At 37.6% G+C, this 16478-nt stretch overlaps 1 protein-coding gene across 1 annotated transcript in view; it reads left to right on the top strand.

Moving 5' to 3' along the window:
- Positions 1-16127, top strand: part of f10 (coagulation factor X) — a 33967-nt gene extending 17840 nt beyond the window's left edge. The window contains exons 6-8 of the mRNA XM_028801133.2: positions 2472-2710; positions 5294-5411; positions 15244-16127. Coding sequence (XP_028656966.2) covers positions 2472-2710; positions 5294-5411; positions 15244-15794 — 908 coding nt within the window. The 3' untranslated portion in view covers positions 15795-16127. The remainder of the gene's footprint in view (positions 1-2471; positions 2711-5293; positions 5412-15243) is intronic.
- Positions 16128-16478: the final 351 nt, after the last annotated feature.

Below are 16478 nucleotides of genomic sequence, written 5' to 3'. Positions count from 1 at the left end.
GTGGTAACAGCGAAGGAGAAAATTAAAATAAAACTGAATGCCATTATGAACAATGCTGAACATCTTTTCTCTGACACACTAACACTGAGTACTTTTAGGCAATTAATTATTCAGCAGAAATGAGTTAAGAAACACTACTGGGGCTCCTTTATACCAACAGCAATATGTCTGCATAATGCCTCACTGTGACTGGGGCTGCCAAGTGAGAACTTTTCTTTTTTATGAATTTTTAGTTATTTTGGTGTGTGTTCATACTGTAGTTTGTGTGTACATATATGTTTGTAAGTACATATGTATGTATGTATTTATTTATAGAGCTTCTGTAAAAGCTATATATCCACCTGAGGACAAATAAAGTTCTATCTATCTATCTATCTATCTATCTATCCCATAACCCTGGTATATATCTACCTACCTGTATTCCAGTTACAGAAATAAATACAAATAATTGTAAACATCTCTGTAAATGCTCTGTAAACGTAAAGCTCCTTAGAATGGTGTTTAGTATAGAAAATGCTACATAAACACTAAACCACTTCTCCACTCCAAGAGCCAGACTAACCAGATGCCAATCCTGGTGTAAAGTAGGAGCCAGTGGTGTTAAACTAACATATACATCCATAAATCCATAAAAATAGCAGGACTGTTAAGAGACATCAATGAACCAGGCATTGTAAAGTGAAAAATAATATATATATATATATATATATATATATATATATATATATATATATATATATATATATATATATACAGTGATCCCTCGCTATATCGCGCTTCGTCTTTCGCGGCTTCACTCCATCGCAGATTTTAAATGTAAGTATATGTGAATATATATCGCGGATTTTTCACTGCTTCGCGGATGTCTGCGGTCTACAGTACGTGTGCTTCCTCAGTTGATTTGCCCATTTGAATTCAAACAAGGGACGCATTTGAATTCAAACAAGGGACACTATTGGCGGATGGCTGAGAAGCTACCCAATCAGAGCACGCAGTTAAGCTCCTGGGTGCTGTGCTAACTCTCGAGCATCTCGCGACCATTCTACGAATGGCAAAGATCTCCAGACATCAGTTGAAGAATGGGACGAGCAAATGATTCGTTCTTTGCAATTTAAAAATGCTCTTGACGGCGCCACGGAAGTGTATAGGAACCTCTTTACACAAATGAAAAAGCAGCGCCAGCAACTGCCCATCACGATGTTCCTTACACGCAAAACACTGCCTAGTACGCCTTCAGTGGAAGAAGACGACGGCGGTGCTACACAGTCGCCTGAAGAGGCTCCTTTAGAACAGCTGTGACAGTGCAGTAAATGTCATCATTATCTGACAAGTTGGTGAGTACCCAAAACTATTGTTCTACGTACTTAGTACATGTATGTATGTTTATTGTAACTGTGCACACATTTTATATAATTTTTTCCTTGCATTGTTGGTATTTATTGCCAGTGGCCTGTCTATCGTAATGGCTGTAACAAATGTGATATCAGAGACGCTCTACAGTATCTTTAAAATAACATTTTGGTTTTATGTACAGCATTTACATGTTATAGATTTTTCACGTATTTTTATATTACCTACTCAATTACAATATGTTTAAAACTGTATTACGTATTAAATAAAACTCCTCAATGATATACGATACGTATGTTTGTGAGTAGTATATAAACTGTGTTTACATACATAATTTCAACGAATCTTACCTAATAACTAAGAGAATATAAAGGGTTTATGCTGTATAACTATATGGGGAATATTTATAAACCATGTGGGAGAGTTTATAAGGACTTAAAATATATAAAAATAACCATATAAACATATGGTTTCTACTTTGCGGATTTTCTTATTTCGCGGGTGGCTCTGGAATGCAACCCCCGCGATGGAGGAGGGATTACTGTAGAATTTAAAGTTTCAAAGCTAAATCTAAGTTCATTCTATGCATTAAAAGCACAAATCAACTTAAACAACATTTAGTTATAAGGTTGAGTAATGGCATTATAAATAATGACAGTATACAGTATGCCGCCTGGTGAAAGATTTTTAATCACTGGTATTTACTAGTCATCTCAGGGCATCTTTGAATGAGCACCACTTTATAAGAAAGGTAGAAGCTCTTTTCAAATTGGAGCACACACTTGGTTGTAAACTATACAATGTGAAAACACAGTGAGGACTAGGAAAAGTGTACAATTATGAACTTTGTGTTTAGAAAGATTTGTGTGAACTCCATTTTGGAAGGTGAAGAAGGTCGAGCAGCCTGACCTCAACACAAAGCTGTGTTAGTTAACATCACTTTGAACAAGGAACAGCTGAAAAGGCTGTGAAAGGTCCAATGAGAGATACAGGGAATGGTTCAAACTGGGGGAAGAGAGGAACCTGAGTTACTGCACATCTCATGGGGTTCTTTTTTTCTTCACTTTGTTTTTTCATGTTATTTTTATATCAATTAACTCCCATTTTGCTTTCAAAAACAGAGGAATTTTCATGTGGAAGAATAAGAGCTCCCATCACACGATCCACGATAGATGAAGAAATTATTCCAGTTACAGAGATGACGACGAGTGACTCAAGCTACAATGTAACAATGAGCAATGTCAGCGCAAGCAATACACTTAATGACACCGCAAATGAACCCTTAATTGAAGCAGTAGAAGATGATGGTACCAGGATCGTTGGTGGTACAAATTGTCTACCGGGACAATGCCCATGGCAGGTAGGCTATTGTCAATCAAACGTTTGGTCCATCAAGAATATGTAATATAAAAAGAATCATAAAAAAAGACAATGGCATCATCTACTGCCAAACAGTAAAATGTAAATATACAAAATAGCAACTCCTGCACAAGACAAAATAGAGGTTGAATTGGTTCAAAATAAAAATATAAAATCAAAAAGAAACATTGACACATAATTTTGACAAGAAAAATAGAGTTCTTGGACTAAAAAATACAAGAAAGGAGATTTAATTAGATAATCATAATAACTCTGTGTAAGGCACTCAAAACATAGCGTTTCTGTGACAGTTAAGCACTGGCAGTTAAGTCACTCACATAATGAATGTGGTTGGAAACCTGCAGCCATTTTTGTTCCTTTTGTAATGAAATAGCACGGAAAAAATTGAAAAATGGAGTGAGGCCTCTAAAGCACTTACCAAAAGAACAGGGCAGAGCCTGCCTAGAATAGGCCTCACCCTAGGCAGCCTGAACTGCAACTCCACACACTGGCTTTGGGTTTGATCAGGATCTAAATATGGGAAACTAACTTTTAAATTCTAATTTGCTTAAAAATCTCAAAATATATCAAAATGCCTCTCAACAGTAAAAAACCTTTGGCTTGTGGAGCAAGTCCACAAAGATTCTTTATAAAAGAACAATGCATTTATATAAGTAAAAGAAGAATAAAAAATGGCAAAAAGTAAAAATAATGCAAAAGGACTTACCTAAAAAGGCAAACCAATCAAAGTTCCAATAAGAAATTTTAAGTTGAAACTGCAAAACAGAAGGAAGACTCCAGAATCTGAAAAATCAATACTTACAAAAGAAACAGAATATGCAGGCTGTGGGCTGTCCTTCAGAAGTGACATCATGGTGAACCCGCCCCTTGGGGTTTCACCCAAAAGACACAAAAAGCATAAGAGAAAAACACAAAATGCATAGGAACTAAAGGGTGAGCAAACAGAACAATATTAACAAAAACACATAATTACAAGAAACATATGAAAATAATAATTTAAAATAAACAAAGAAGGCACAAAATGGGAAGACACCCCCAGTTGAAACATGACAGCTGCACATCACGGTGGTGTGTTTTTGAGTTGTAAAGCTTCAATACAACTAATAATTAACTGTGATTAATGGATACTCTAAAGCTTTAAGTAAGTAGATATAAGTCAATAATTCCAAAGTCAAATACAGAAGAGTTAGTGAGTTTCAATTTGAAATAAAAACAGACATAGCTTTTAAATTTGACATGACAATAAACTATGAATACTTAATGGTGGAAAAAATGTAAAATCTATAATGAGGCAGAGCTGGCACATGTCATGATCTACTGTAGATGGCTGAATAAAAACAATATAGCTTTTATAGCTGCTGGATCACTAATGTTACTTTTGGAGTGTCAGTTTCCTAATTGTACAGAGAAGTCAGGTGGAATTGTGACAAGGAAGCCTAACCATGCATTTTAGACCAAAAGTAATACCCTTAACCAAAATCCAGAGGAAAAAAATCAAAATTACAAAATTGCTTTTGTGGAGTTATCTGAACCTACTGCTGCACGCAGACAGAAAATGAGACAACCACTACCTCTCAGTTTAGTCAGAAATGGGGCAGCTCCTCTCCTGTCATATTAAGCAACTGTGCAGACAAAAGAGAGTCCCCTAGGCTGCCTGCAGAGACAAACAGAAATGAGGAGCTGCATTTGGTTATAGGTCAGCCAACTGAAAAAACAGAACAGAAACAACCCAGCTGGTAACTACATTGTGGACTAACTGGCAGACATGGGGGCTGTCAGTTTCTGTTAAATTTGAAATTTGGCAGCTGTACATACAAGTCAGGTCTACGATGATCTGTGGGTTTGGCTGTTTAAACAAAAACAAAACAGCGGCCCCATCACTGGACAGGCGACCGCACAGAAACTGAAATGTGAATAGCACCAAAATACAAACCTAATCAAACCACAATGAAAAAGAAAGAAACCAAATACCCAAAATGTTGGAAATGGAGCAAAAACCTGTTTAAAAACTCCCAAATTCTAAAAGTGCAGTTCAGAAAGCGTCTCTAAAGATTTAGTAACATCTTCAAAAGGAACAGACCTGAACGTTTTATTCACCAAAAACAATTCTACCTGACACACATTATTGCTTTATGTGCCATGTCCAGACATGCCATTTGAAAGTAAGGTATTTGCGTTATGTAAGTCTAGCTTAATGTTTCGGTATGTTATACCTTCATACATTTTAATTTGTTTATTTTTAAGTGATATAAAAATTCAGGAATTGCTACACACAATTGTTAAGAGATCTGGGTTCATTTTTGTTGTGTAGAGTTTACATATAGTCCCTACTTCCTTGAAAATAGATTAAGTATACTCTGGATGAAATAAAACCAATTGACTAGATTTGAAAATCATTGTAAGCAATAGTGTTACCTTTGATGGACTGTCATTCCTCTAGGGTTAGTGCCTGCCTTGTGTCAATGCTGTCTTTACTTCTAAAAGGAAAAATGGAGGAAGAGCTGGAGAAACCAGTTGTGTTCTTTTAAAGAAGTGGAAAACTATTTTTTCTCTTTTGTACTAGGCTCTCTTAGTTAATGAAGAAAATTTAGGATTCTGTGGTGGAACAATCTTAAGTGAAACTATTGTGTTAACTGCCGCTCACTGCATGAATCAATCAAGATCATTTATAGTTGTGGTTGGTAAGTATATCTTATTTGATCCATCTGTCTGTATGTTATATAGATCCTCTGCCATCTATCTGTCTGTTAAAATGTAACATTGTTTTTTTTTTATCATTACATCATGTTTTTTATTGTTTGTATGACTACGACCATGTTTGTTACAAAAGGGTTCATTGTAAGTTCTTATACATTTTTATTTAGCAATTTATAAGGCTGAGTACTAGATTTAGGTGCTTCTCGAGCCCTAGATAATAAATCTGCCATTAGTTTTTTGATTTAAAATGTACCTTTTTGTTATAAATTATGTTGTACCATTTTCGTTACCATCTTGGTTATTTACAGTCGTTGCTTTGTTGTCTTCTCATTGTTAGGGCAGCTCCAGTGTTGTTAGGGGTATGCCCTCAGAGTTCGTGACCTGCATTAACAATGTGATGGGTTTAAAGTTCACTCATGAGATCATTTACCAATACCAGTTGACTGATTCCAAAAACCCTTCTTGATGCACAATTTTGTGATTAGTTGTTCTCTCTGCTTTGTATTTTTTTTATTTGGTTTTGACTCTTGCTTGTGATTTTTTTAACTTTTAATTTTTCCCTCTCATTTTGGCTTTGACACTGTTCTGTAGATTATACAGCTTTGAGTTTTTCTGACCATGACTATGCTTCTTTTCCTTGTTTTCCTGCAAAGAAAACCTCACACATTAAGCTCTTTAACAGTACAATGTTGTGTCTAATGCTAGACAGATTGTCATCACATTTTGCTTACAAACTGACAAACAGCTTGTTAGAAACTTGGTTGTGCTAAAGCACCTTAGTCCCAAAATGTTCCAAAAATGCCCACCTGAGGAGGATATTACCATTGAAACCCTCCTCTTGTAATTGGGAAAACACAGAATCTATATAAAAAAAGATTTATTCTTCACAAAAATGCTCCATAACACAAGAAGCTCTGTATAGCACAAAAGACAAAAAAGATTTGGCTGAAAAGGCAAGGCAATCAAAAATGAACAAGTCCAAATCGCAAATCCAAAGTGAAGTCAAAAAACAGAGTACAGGTTCCAACAATCCAGGAAATCACAGAAGCACAAGAAAATCACAAAAATCACAAGGAGTCACCATTCAAATAAATTGCCAAGAACAGTGGGAAACCATTGCCTTTATAGGGCTCAGGGTAATCCCTGGTGTTGATAGGGCAGGTGGTCCATCTTCTTAGGGAACCACCCACAAAACATAAGGCACATAACAAAGGCTTGGAGACAAAAATCACTATCAAGGAATAATGCAAATAATAAACAAAAATAACATTAACATAAATAAATAACTGAACAATGAACAAAAAGCACATGAAACAAAGATTTGCACCCCAGCTAGGGGAGGAGCTGAAAATGAACACCATTGTTCTGATTTCCTGGTGACTTTGCTTTGCCAAATTCCTCTTTCATCATTTCTGAGTCAATAATTTTTTTTTTGATTTATTGATTTTATTAAAATCATACAACATTCCATACAAATAAATAAATTTTTACAAACATAAGAATGAAAACAAATCAACTGCTACCCCCTGATAAAGAGAGCTAAGCCAGCAGAGTAAAACTTAAAGCTAGTAAAAATAAGTAAGTAGATAAATTAATAAGTGAATAATAATAAATGGAGAAAAAAAAGGGAAGAGAATCTGCTTCCTCAGTGCTTTAAAAGCTTATTCTAAAATGTTATTGATCAGATCCTGCCAGGTTTTGAAAAAGTTCTGCACAGATCCTCTAAGTGCGAATTTGATTTTTTTCAGTTTCAAATAGTATATAACATCAGTTACCCACTGAGAGTTAGGATTCTTCCACTTGAGCAAAATAAGTCTATGTGCCAATACTGAAGTAAAGGCAATCACAGTTTGTTTGTCCTTCTCCACTTTAAGCCCATCTGGAAGTACACCAAACACAGCTGTTAGTGGATTAGGAGGGATTGTGACTCCAAAGCTGTCTGACAGGCATGTAAAGATTTTGGTCCAGAATGATGTTAATTTGGTGCAGGTGCAAAACATGTGACCCAGTGAGGCTGGAAGTTGATTACAGTGTTCACAGGTTGGATCTCGCCCTGGAAACGTTTTGGACAGTTTTAAGTGAGACAGATGTGCTCGATATATAATTTTGAGATGAATAATTGTATGCTTTGCGCATATGGAGCTCGAGTGAATTCTCTGCATTGCTACCTTCCACTCCTTTTCTGATATGTTGAGTGAGAGATCCTTTTCCCATTGTCCTCTTGGATCTTTGAAAGGGAGGGACTGTAAAATGGTTTTATATATTACAGAAATGCTGTCTGAGTCCTCAAGACTGATCGATATTTTTTCCGGGCATAGATGTAGGTAGGAGGTGAGGAATATTGGGCAGGTTTCGTTTAACAAAGTTTCTGATTTGAAGATAGTAAAAGAAATGTCTTGCTGGGAAGTTAGATTTGGAATGTAATTGTTCGTAGGATGCACAGATGTTGTCTATGTACAGTTCTCTAAGTGATTTAATCCCAAATGTTTTCCAGACATTAAAAACTGTGTAGGTCTGCGAGGGCTGAAAAAGGTGGTTCTCGTGCAATGGTGCCACCGATAAAAGATTCTGTATCTTAAAATGCTTCCTACATTGGTTCCATATTCTGAGTGAGTGAAGCACAATTGGGTTGTTAGTATATTGGCGATAACTTGCATTTATTGGGTCAATAATTAAGTAATACAGTATTAATTAAGCAATGCTACAGTGTTAATAGTAGCTTTGCAGTTGTTGTTATATGGTAGGATAAGGAGGTGCTCTGAGTAGAATTGCTTCTCTGAATCAACAGGAGCTAGCTGAGGTGGCTTGAGTATGCTGAAGATGCTTCCTGGGCAACTTTTACAGGTTTACTTACAAACTACCCTGGCAGAAAACTCAGCGGCAGACATAGACCTAAACAGTGCTGAAAGGATTAGCTGGCCCTGTATCGCATCAGAATTCCCCTGATATACTCATAAAGATTTTTGCTAAAGATTAGATGACCTAATTCATCAATCTCTATCATGAATCTCAGCAGAACAAATTTAATGTTATGTTGTTGACGGTGACATGGGTTCAGTCCCCAGCATGGTTACTGCCTATACAAAAGCTTTTATATTTTTTTACAAGATATGTACATACATTAAGTAAATATTCATCTGGCCATATTTTAACCTCTTTGTCCAGTTTAGCGTTGTAGCGGGGCTACATAGTTAGTGTTGTCAAATGTTAGTACCGAGTGCGTCTCTTTCCATTGTCCCGTTTGCTGTTTATGTGTGTGTATCAGTAAATGCCGTCCCCGTAAAGGGGGACGGATGATGGAAGAAGGCCACAGCCTCAAACCTGGAAAACACCTGTTGACTATTAAGCAATTACAGCCGTCACAGGACTATTTAAGCAATCAGGAGGGAATAGCCGGGAGAAGAGAAAGGAAGGAGGAAGAGAGGAGAGAAGGAGACTTTTCATTTTCACGACCACGAGCCATCGCGCATTTTCATCCAGTTTGTTTTTCAATCCGCCGGACTTACTTCAATACCCTCATCACGAGAGACCCCGGGGTCAGACTTCATCATCCACCACGCACCGAGGATTCACGGTGAGGCTGTTCCATTTTGTTCCGGGAAAATCAAACAACTCATTTAACACTAGTTCAGTCAACCGAATTCAGGACAGTTTTTATAACCGGACTCAAGTTCACGATCATTCCGTATATCATTCATTTTTTGTTATTCGTGTTGTGTGTTATATGTTACAGGGGCAAGGGAGGGTTTTGTTGTATTTATATATGGTGGTGTCTCGTTGTTAATGTGGTGGAGGGATATTTATATTTATATATGTTTATCTATTTTTGCATTTGTCTTGTTGTTTGATTTAATACATTTAATCAGTATAATTTTACATACCTGCTTTTGTGTGTTTATATTTACACCGTCGATTGTGGGGAAAGTGTAATTTGTTAGAGGTATGGCTTGATAGTTAGATTCATACTCAGTAAATTATCCAGGCCACAGGTCTTGGAGGTGTAGCTGCCGGCCGGGTAAGGGGTCGGCCGTTACAGCGTTACTCCCCAACACAATATTATGTAAATACCATTTATCTAAATTGTCAAACTGTATTTAAAAAGGTGTACATGTATTGTGCATGCTGAAACATCTTCAAATGTTATCCTCTAAAATCAAACCCTTAACCTTTATATTCCCCTTATTTTTGGCAAGTGGTCTTATCTGATCCTCTTCTTTTTTAGCACAACTAGCAAAATACCCACGCTTCGCAGCGGCGAAGTACTGCCTTAAAATTGTTAAGAAGAAAAGTAAACATTTTTAAACTGAGGGAAAATATAAAAATAATTATTTGTTAAGGATCTCTTTGTATACCACGTTGTCAGTTCGGCCCTCCGGTTGGAATATGACCAAGCTGTGCGCTGAGCTTACTCTTGAGCATGCAACATACAGTTGGCCATGTGAAAAGCAGTCCTGCCTCAAATCAATGCCAACCTTTGGTAGGGTTTGTCCCTGAGACTTAATTGTCATTGCGAAGCAGAGCCTTACTGGAAATTGGAGGTGTTTGAATTGAAATGGGAGATCAGAGGGTATAACGGGGATGTGAGGAATAAAAACTCTCTCCCCTGAGCCACTGCCAGTAAAAACAGTGGCCTCAATTAGGTTCTTTTGCAGACACGTGACCTGAAGTCTCGTGCCGCTACAAAGTTTCGGTGGCTGTACGCAAATCCATAATTGCCTTTTTTGAGCCAAACCTGTTGTTTTCGTTTGAGTCGCTTTTTATTATTGGGATCGTACCTAGAAACAGAAGCTCTATTAACTTGTAGATCTGCGTGCGAATATTTAGCGGCAGCGTCTCTATTAACTTGTGGATTTTCCTGCGAGTATTTAGTGGCAGCATCTCTATGAACTTGTGGATTTGCCTGCGAGTATTTAGCGACAGCGTGTCTATTAACTTGTGGATTTTTCTGCGCCATCCTTTTTCCTTGCTTCGCCAAGGAAGCAGCCTTTTTATTTAATGCACAGGTTCTCTGCTGTTTTATTGTTCATTTATTACGATTGCTATAGTTCTCTTTGTATACCACCTTGTCAGTTCAGCACTCCGGTTGTAATATGACCAAGCCGTGCAAGCTTACTGTTGAGAATGCAACGTATAGTTGTACAGGAGAAAAGCAATCTTGCCTCAAATCAATGGCAACCTTTTGTAGGTCTATGAACTTAATTTACACTTTAGGTTTACACGGTGCTTTGTTTCCGAAGTACCTGCACTCATGAATATGTCTGTATGCGTCAGTCGCTTCATATTCTTTTCCTACATTATCAATTGTGTAATGTGTTTTTAGAACAGGTTTGATTCATCGAAGTGATCACTCGTGCTGCGTTCAGTCAGTTCACGTGAGCCGCTCTCTTGTGTGATGTTGCGATGTCCACAGCTTTATTTAATGTTAGCTAAGACCCGGCACTTAAAAGTTTCTCGCTACAGCAATTTTAACTCTGTTACAAAGTGATCCAAAGTCTCGTATATACCTCGTGTCTTCTCATTAAACTTGTATGTCGTGAATATGGTATTGCAAACGGCAGCGGGAGCGTTTCTACAAACTTAATTTAAACTTACGGTTTACACCGTGCTTTGTTTCCGCCGTAGCTGCACTTATGACTATGTTTGTATGCGTCACTTGCTCGCTTCTTATTGTTTCGCTGCCTTCTCAATTGTGTAATGAGTGATCACTCGTGCTGCGTTCAGTCAGTTCACGTGAGCTGCTCTCATGTGATGTTGCGATGTCCACGGCTTTATTTAATGTTAGCTAAGACCCGGCACTTAAAAGTTTCTCGCTACAGCAATTTTAACTCTGTTACAAAGTGATCCAAAGTCTCATTTATACCTCGTGTCTTCTCATTAAACTTGTATGTCGCGAATATGGTATTGCAAACGGCAGCGGGAGTGTTTCTATAAACTTAATTTAAACTTACGGTTTACACCGTGCTTTGTTTCCGCAGTAGCTGCACTTATGAATACAGTAATCCCTCCTCCATCGTGGGGGTTGCGTTCCAGAGCCACCCGCGAAATAAGAAAATCCGCAAAGTAGTAACCATATGTTTATATGGTTATTTTTATATTGTCATGCTTGGGTCACAGATTTGCGCAGAAACACAGGAGGTTGTAGAGAGACAGGAACGTTATTCAAACACTGCAAACAAACATTTGTCTCTTTTTCAAAAGTTTAAACTGTGCTCCATGACAAGACAGAGATGACAGTTCCATCTCACAATTAAAAGAATGCAAACATATCTTCCTCTTCAAAGGAGTGCGTGTCAGGAGCACAGAATGTCACATAGATAGAGAAAACAATCTCTAGCAAACAAATCAATAGGGCTGTTTGGCTTTTAAGTATGCGAAGCACCGGGGCACAAAGCTGTTGAAGGCGGCAGCTCACACCCCAGGAGCAGGGAGAGAGAGAGAGAGAGAGAGAGATAGAGAGAGACAGAGTTTGTTTTTCAGTCAAAAATCAATACGTGCCCTTCGAGCTTTTAAGTATGCGAAGCACCGTGCAACATGTCGTTTCAGGAAGCAGCTGCACAAAAGATAGCAACGTGAAGATAATCTTTCAGCATTTTTAGACGAGCGTCTGTATCGTCTAGGTGTGCGAACAGCCCCCCTGCTCAATCCCCCTACGTCAGGATCAGAGAAAGTCAGCGCAAGAGAGACAGAGAAAAGTAAGTTGGGTAGCTTCTCAGCCATCTGCCAATAGTGTCCCTTGTATGAAATCAACTGGGCAAACCAACTGAGGAAGCATGTACCAGAAATTAAAAGACCCATTGTCCGCAGAAATCCGCGAACCAGCAAAAAATCCGCGATATATATTTAAATATGCTTACATATAAAATCCGCGATGGAGTGAAGCCGCGAAAGGCGAAGCGCGATATAGCGAGGGATCACTGTATGCTTGTATGCGTCACTCGCTCGCTTCTTATTATCTGCGTTCACAGTCAGTTCACGTGATTACGTGGGAGGCGTGATGACGCGATACGCAACTCCGCCTCCCACGGCCATCGAGCTGCAGTCTATTACAGTATATGGACAAAAAAGAGGTTCCAGTTATGACCATTACGCGTAGAATTTTGAAATGAAACCTGCCTAACTTTTGTAAGTAAGCTGTAAGGAATGAGCCTGCCAAATTTCAGCCTTCCACCTACACGGGAAGTTGGAGAATTAGTGATGAGTGAGTGAGTGAGTCAGTCAGTCAGTCAGTCAGTCAGTCAGTCAGTCAGTCAGTCAGTCAGTCAGTCAGTCAGTCAGTGAGTGAGTGAGTGAGTGAGTGAGTGAGTGTGGGCTTTGCCTTTTATTAGTATAGATTAGAAAACAATCATGCAAAAACAGTGCAACACAATTCTCACAAAATGTTGCACGTAGGTTTGTACCGCTGCCCTGGGAGAAACAACTAAACCCCGGGATAAGCACGATTAGAAAACTGCTAATGTAAAGCAGTTCAATATATAAAATCTATCGGGCAATGTGACCAACGCTCGTCTTTTTATTGATTTCCCCACCACCAGTCCCAGCTTAGTATTAACAACAAATCATATTACAACACAAAGAAGAAGCAAAAGAATAACACATATATTATCTTACATGAAAAAAAACAAACAAACAAATACATAACAATCAAACCCCCCTCCTTTCTGGATTAAACGCGCAATGTTCATAAATCATAGAAACCAGTTCGACCAAACGGAATTACTGTCCTTATTGTGCAGGGCAAAGAGAAACCATACGGGAATACGCCGGCCGTCGAGCCGGTAACAAAAAAGTTCAATCCTACCAGTCCAAGTATTCCAGCGAAATCAAAGGAAGAAAAAAAAGGTCCGTCTTCAGAGACGCGTCTCCCTTGTGTCGCTGAGTCTTCAAAAAAAAGAACTTGTTCCAGCAGATATTTTTTCTTGGCGCTACCTCATCTCTTCTCTTTGCTCCACCACAAGATGTCTCTCTTTCTCCCCTTCTTTTCCGGTTTTTAACCGCCCTGACCGAGTTATAACCTCCCCCTTAAAGGTGTATTTACAGTATTCTTCTTTCCTGAAATGCACCCAAAGAGGCAGCAAACTGCCCCTGGCATAAAGCACATGTGGCATCCGCTACAGGTTGTCAAGTTGAAGAACAGTCCATATAATGTTTGAAAATTTTCATTGGGAAGGAGGGGGCAACTCCTCAGATTAAACATCTGTTTGTAAAATGACAGTAACTAGGATATGCAAAAGAAGTACCATTCATTGCTCTAGCCTGGCCAGAAGTTATTGCAATTATTTAATCCAATCATACACAAAAAGAACAAATTCTCAACTCATGAAAATAGTGAAATTGAATGAGAAGTAGCATACATAATGGAAGAGGAACGTACCTGTCAGTCAGCAATGACAAAAATCACATTTGTTTTCTTACTTTAACCTGTTATACAAATATACCCAAGTACTTCAGCTAGTTTTCAAAAAAAGTATCTTGTTATGTTACTTGTACTGCAGTGTCTTGTGGAGAACAGAAAAGACGATTTGGAAGATTGAGCCTTTCTGAGTAATGATTATAATAGTGTCAGATTTTGGATGGATCTCTTTTGCATGTTTGCAATGTGTTTAGTATTCAAAAGTAAATATTGACAACAGAGAGATCAAAAATCTATAATGATCTGATTACGCCACTGATCACTGACTAGGATAAAAATGATTACAAATCTAGAACAAAGAACTATGTATTTTTGCACTCTAATCTATTTCAGTAGCATTTCCTTCAGATGTTAAAATGCCACTTATAACATAAGTTAATGTTTTGTCTGTACTGTGACTCATGCAAAAGCCTGACTGAAACATCTTAAGTAAATTGTAATTTATGGTGACCACTTTTTAAAATATTTTAAAAAGAAATGAATGTTGGTGTTCTACTTAACTCCTCAGCTCTTTCAAAATAGGAGTGAAATCTTTCCTGAAAGCATTTTTTTCAGCACTATGTGTGGCCAGTACATGGCTCTATAGAGACCAAAGCTTTGACCCCTACCACACCTTTTTGAAAGACTATCATCATTTAAATATCAAATACAAAAGCAGATCAAGCAACACACATTTTGAGAAGAATTAAAACCAACAAAGATATGAACACCCCAACTCACAAATCAACCCTTAAAGTAAAAGTGAAGTAGAACCGAACCGAATGAGCTAAGCACATGTGGAAGATCAGAGGGGGAATTTCCAATAAAACAGCAAAATATCATCAGCGTAAAGACAAATTTTATGTTGAGTGCCATCGGTTGTAAATGGGCTAATTAAATCTTAACAATGAAGCATGATAGCTAAAGGTTCAACAGAAAGATTAAAAAGTAACAGAGAAAGTGGAAAACCCTGCATAGCAACTTTGAATATCTGAAAGGGACAAAAATATGTAAATTATTGAGGATTACAGCTGTGTTTAAAGAGTATCAAGCTTTAACCATATTTAATGTTGTGGTCATCAAAACCCACCATGGTTATAACCTGCCAGAGGAAATTTCATTTTCTTTTGATCGAAAACCTTTAGTGCGTTGAATGAAAGAATTGCTGCCAGTAGAGATAAAGTAGAAACTACGTCACAAATAAGCAGGAGATGTTTAATATTGTACACTGTTTGATGAAATCAAATACACACTTGACTGCTTGGCATGGATAAACTTAAAAATTTGTGCCAAATACAGATTATAACATCTATAGTAAATGTATAAATTAAAAATCAAACAGTAAAATCATCAATGCAAACACTAACATAAAATGATGTTTTGATAATGCCATTGTTAACATATGTAATTTACTGATTCTATTCCAGGGGAATATGACACCACAAAGGATGAAGGCAGAGAATCAAAACACCGTGTGGAAAGAGTCATCGCACACAATAAGTATGTTCCACAAACCTATGACAATGACATAGCATTGCTAAAACTGAAAGACAAGATCACATTTAATAAGTACGTCATACCAGCATGCCTTCCTGATAAAGAGTTCAGTGAGAAAGTACTAATGAAGGAAGGATATGGTCAGATCAGTGGATTTGGGCGTATTAAAGAGAGAGGAAGACAATCCACTGTCCTTCAGCAACTTTCTGTTCCATATGTGGACAGGCAGGTCTGCATTGAGTCAAGCCAGTTCAAAGTCACCGTTAACATGTTCTGCTCTGGTTACGAGGAAGAAGGCAAGGATGCCTGTCAAGGGGATAGTGGAGGTCCCCATGTCACAAGATACAAGAATACATGGTTTGTGACAGGAGTCGTTAGCTGGGGAGAAGGCTGTGCTAGGCAAGGGAAATATGGTGTTTACACTCAGATTTCTAGGTATATCGGCTGGATCAAAAAAGCTATGAAAGTTCTAAATTCATAAATACCAGTCGATATCACTCAGCTCATGAAGAATCAGATGAAAAGAAAGTGTATGTTTTATCACAAATAGGGGCTTTGTGTGTGAGTTGACAAGTTAATCAGTTAGGAATTTAACAAAATCAAACAGAGTTTTAATTTTGTTTTTATTTCCTTAAAATATATATGTACTCATATTAAGAAATACAGATATTAAAAATAAATTACACTAAAAGTGAAGAAGAAGGTTCTGATAAAGACCATGTACATGTAGATGTTTTAAGAAATGTGTATCTTATGTTACACATTTACCTCACATTGTTTTCATATTGCCTGCAATAAAATCTACTAAATTGTGGTCATTTTGTCTTTTAATTTAGTTGCAACGTGCAAGTCTATTTCACTTTAGAAAACAATTTATGGGAAAAGACATCAGCAACCACAACAGGCTGCACAAGAAGTGTCCAAGAAAATGTAGGCATGTTACCTGTTTTCTTTACAAGGAGAAAAATTCAGTGTCTTTATATATGGTATATTTTTAATCCTTATTTTCAAACTCTTTCTTTTTACATATATTTTATATATGTATTAGCAAATACTCATCCAAAACAAATCACAAAAGTATAATATATCCATCCATCCATCCATTATCCAACCCTCTATATCCTAACTACAGGGTCATGGGGGTCTGCCGGAGCCAATCCCAGCC

Source organism: Erpetoichthys calabaricus, chromosome 4 (assembly GCF_900747795.2).
Source record: "Erpetoichthys calabaricus chromosome 4, fErpCal1.3, whole genome shotgun sequence".
Lineage (NCBI taxonomy): Eukaryota > Metazoa > Chordata > Cladistia > Polypteriformes > Polypteridae > Erpetoichthys > Erpetoichthys calabaricus.
Note: the sequence above shows the minus strand (reverse complement) of the source record. Positions and strands in the feature narration are given on the sequence as shown.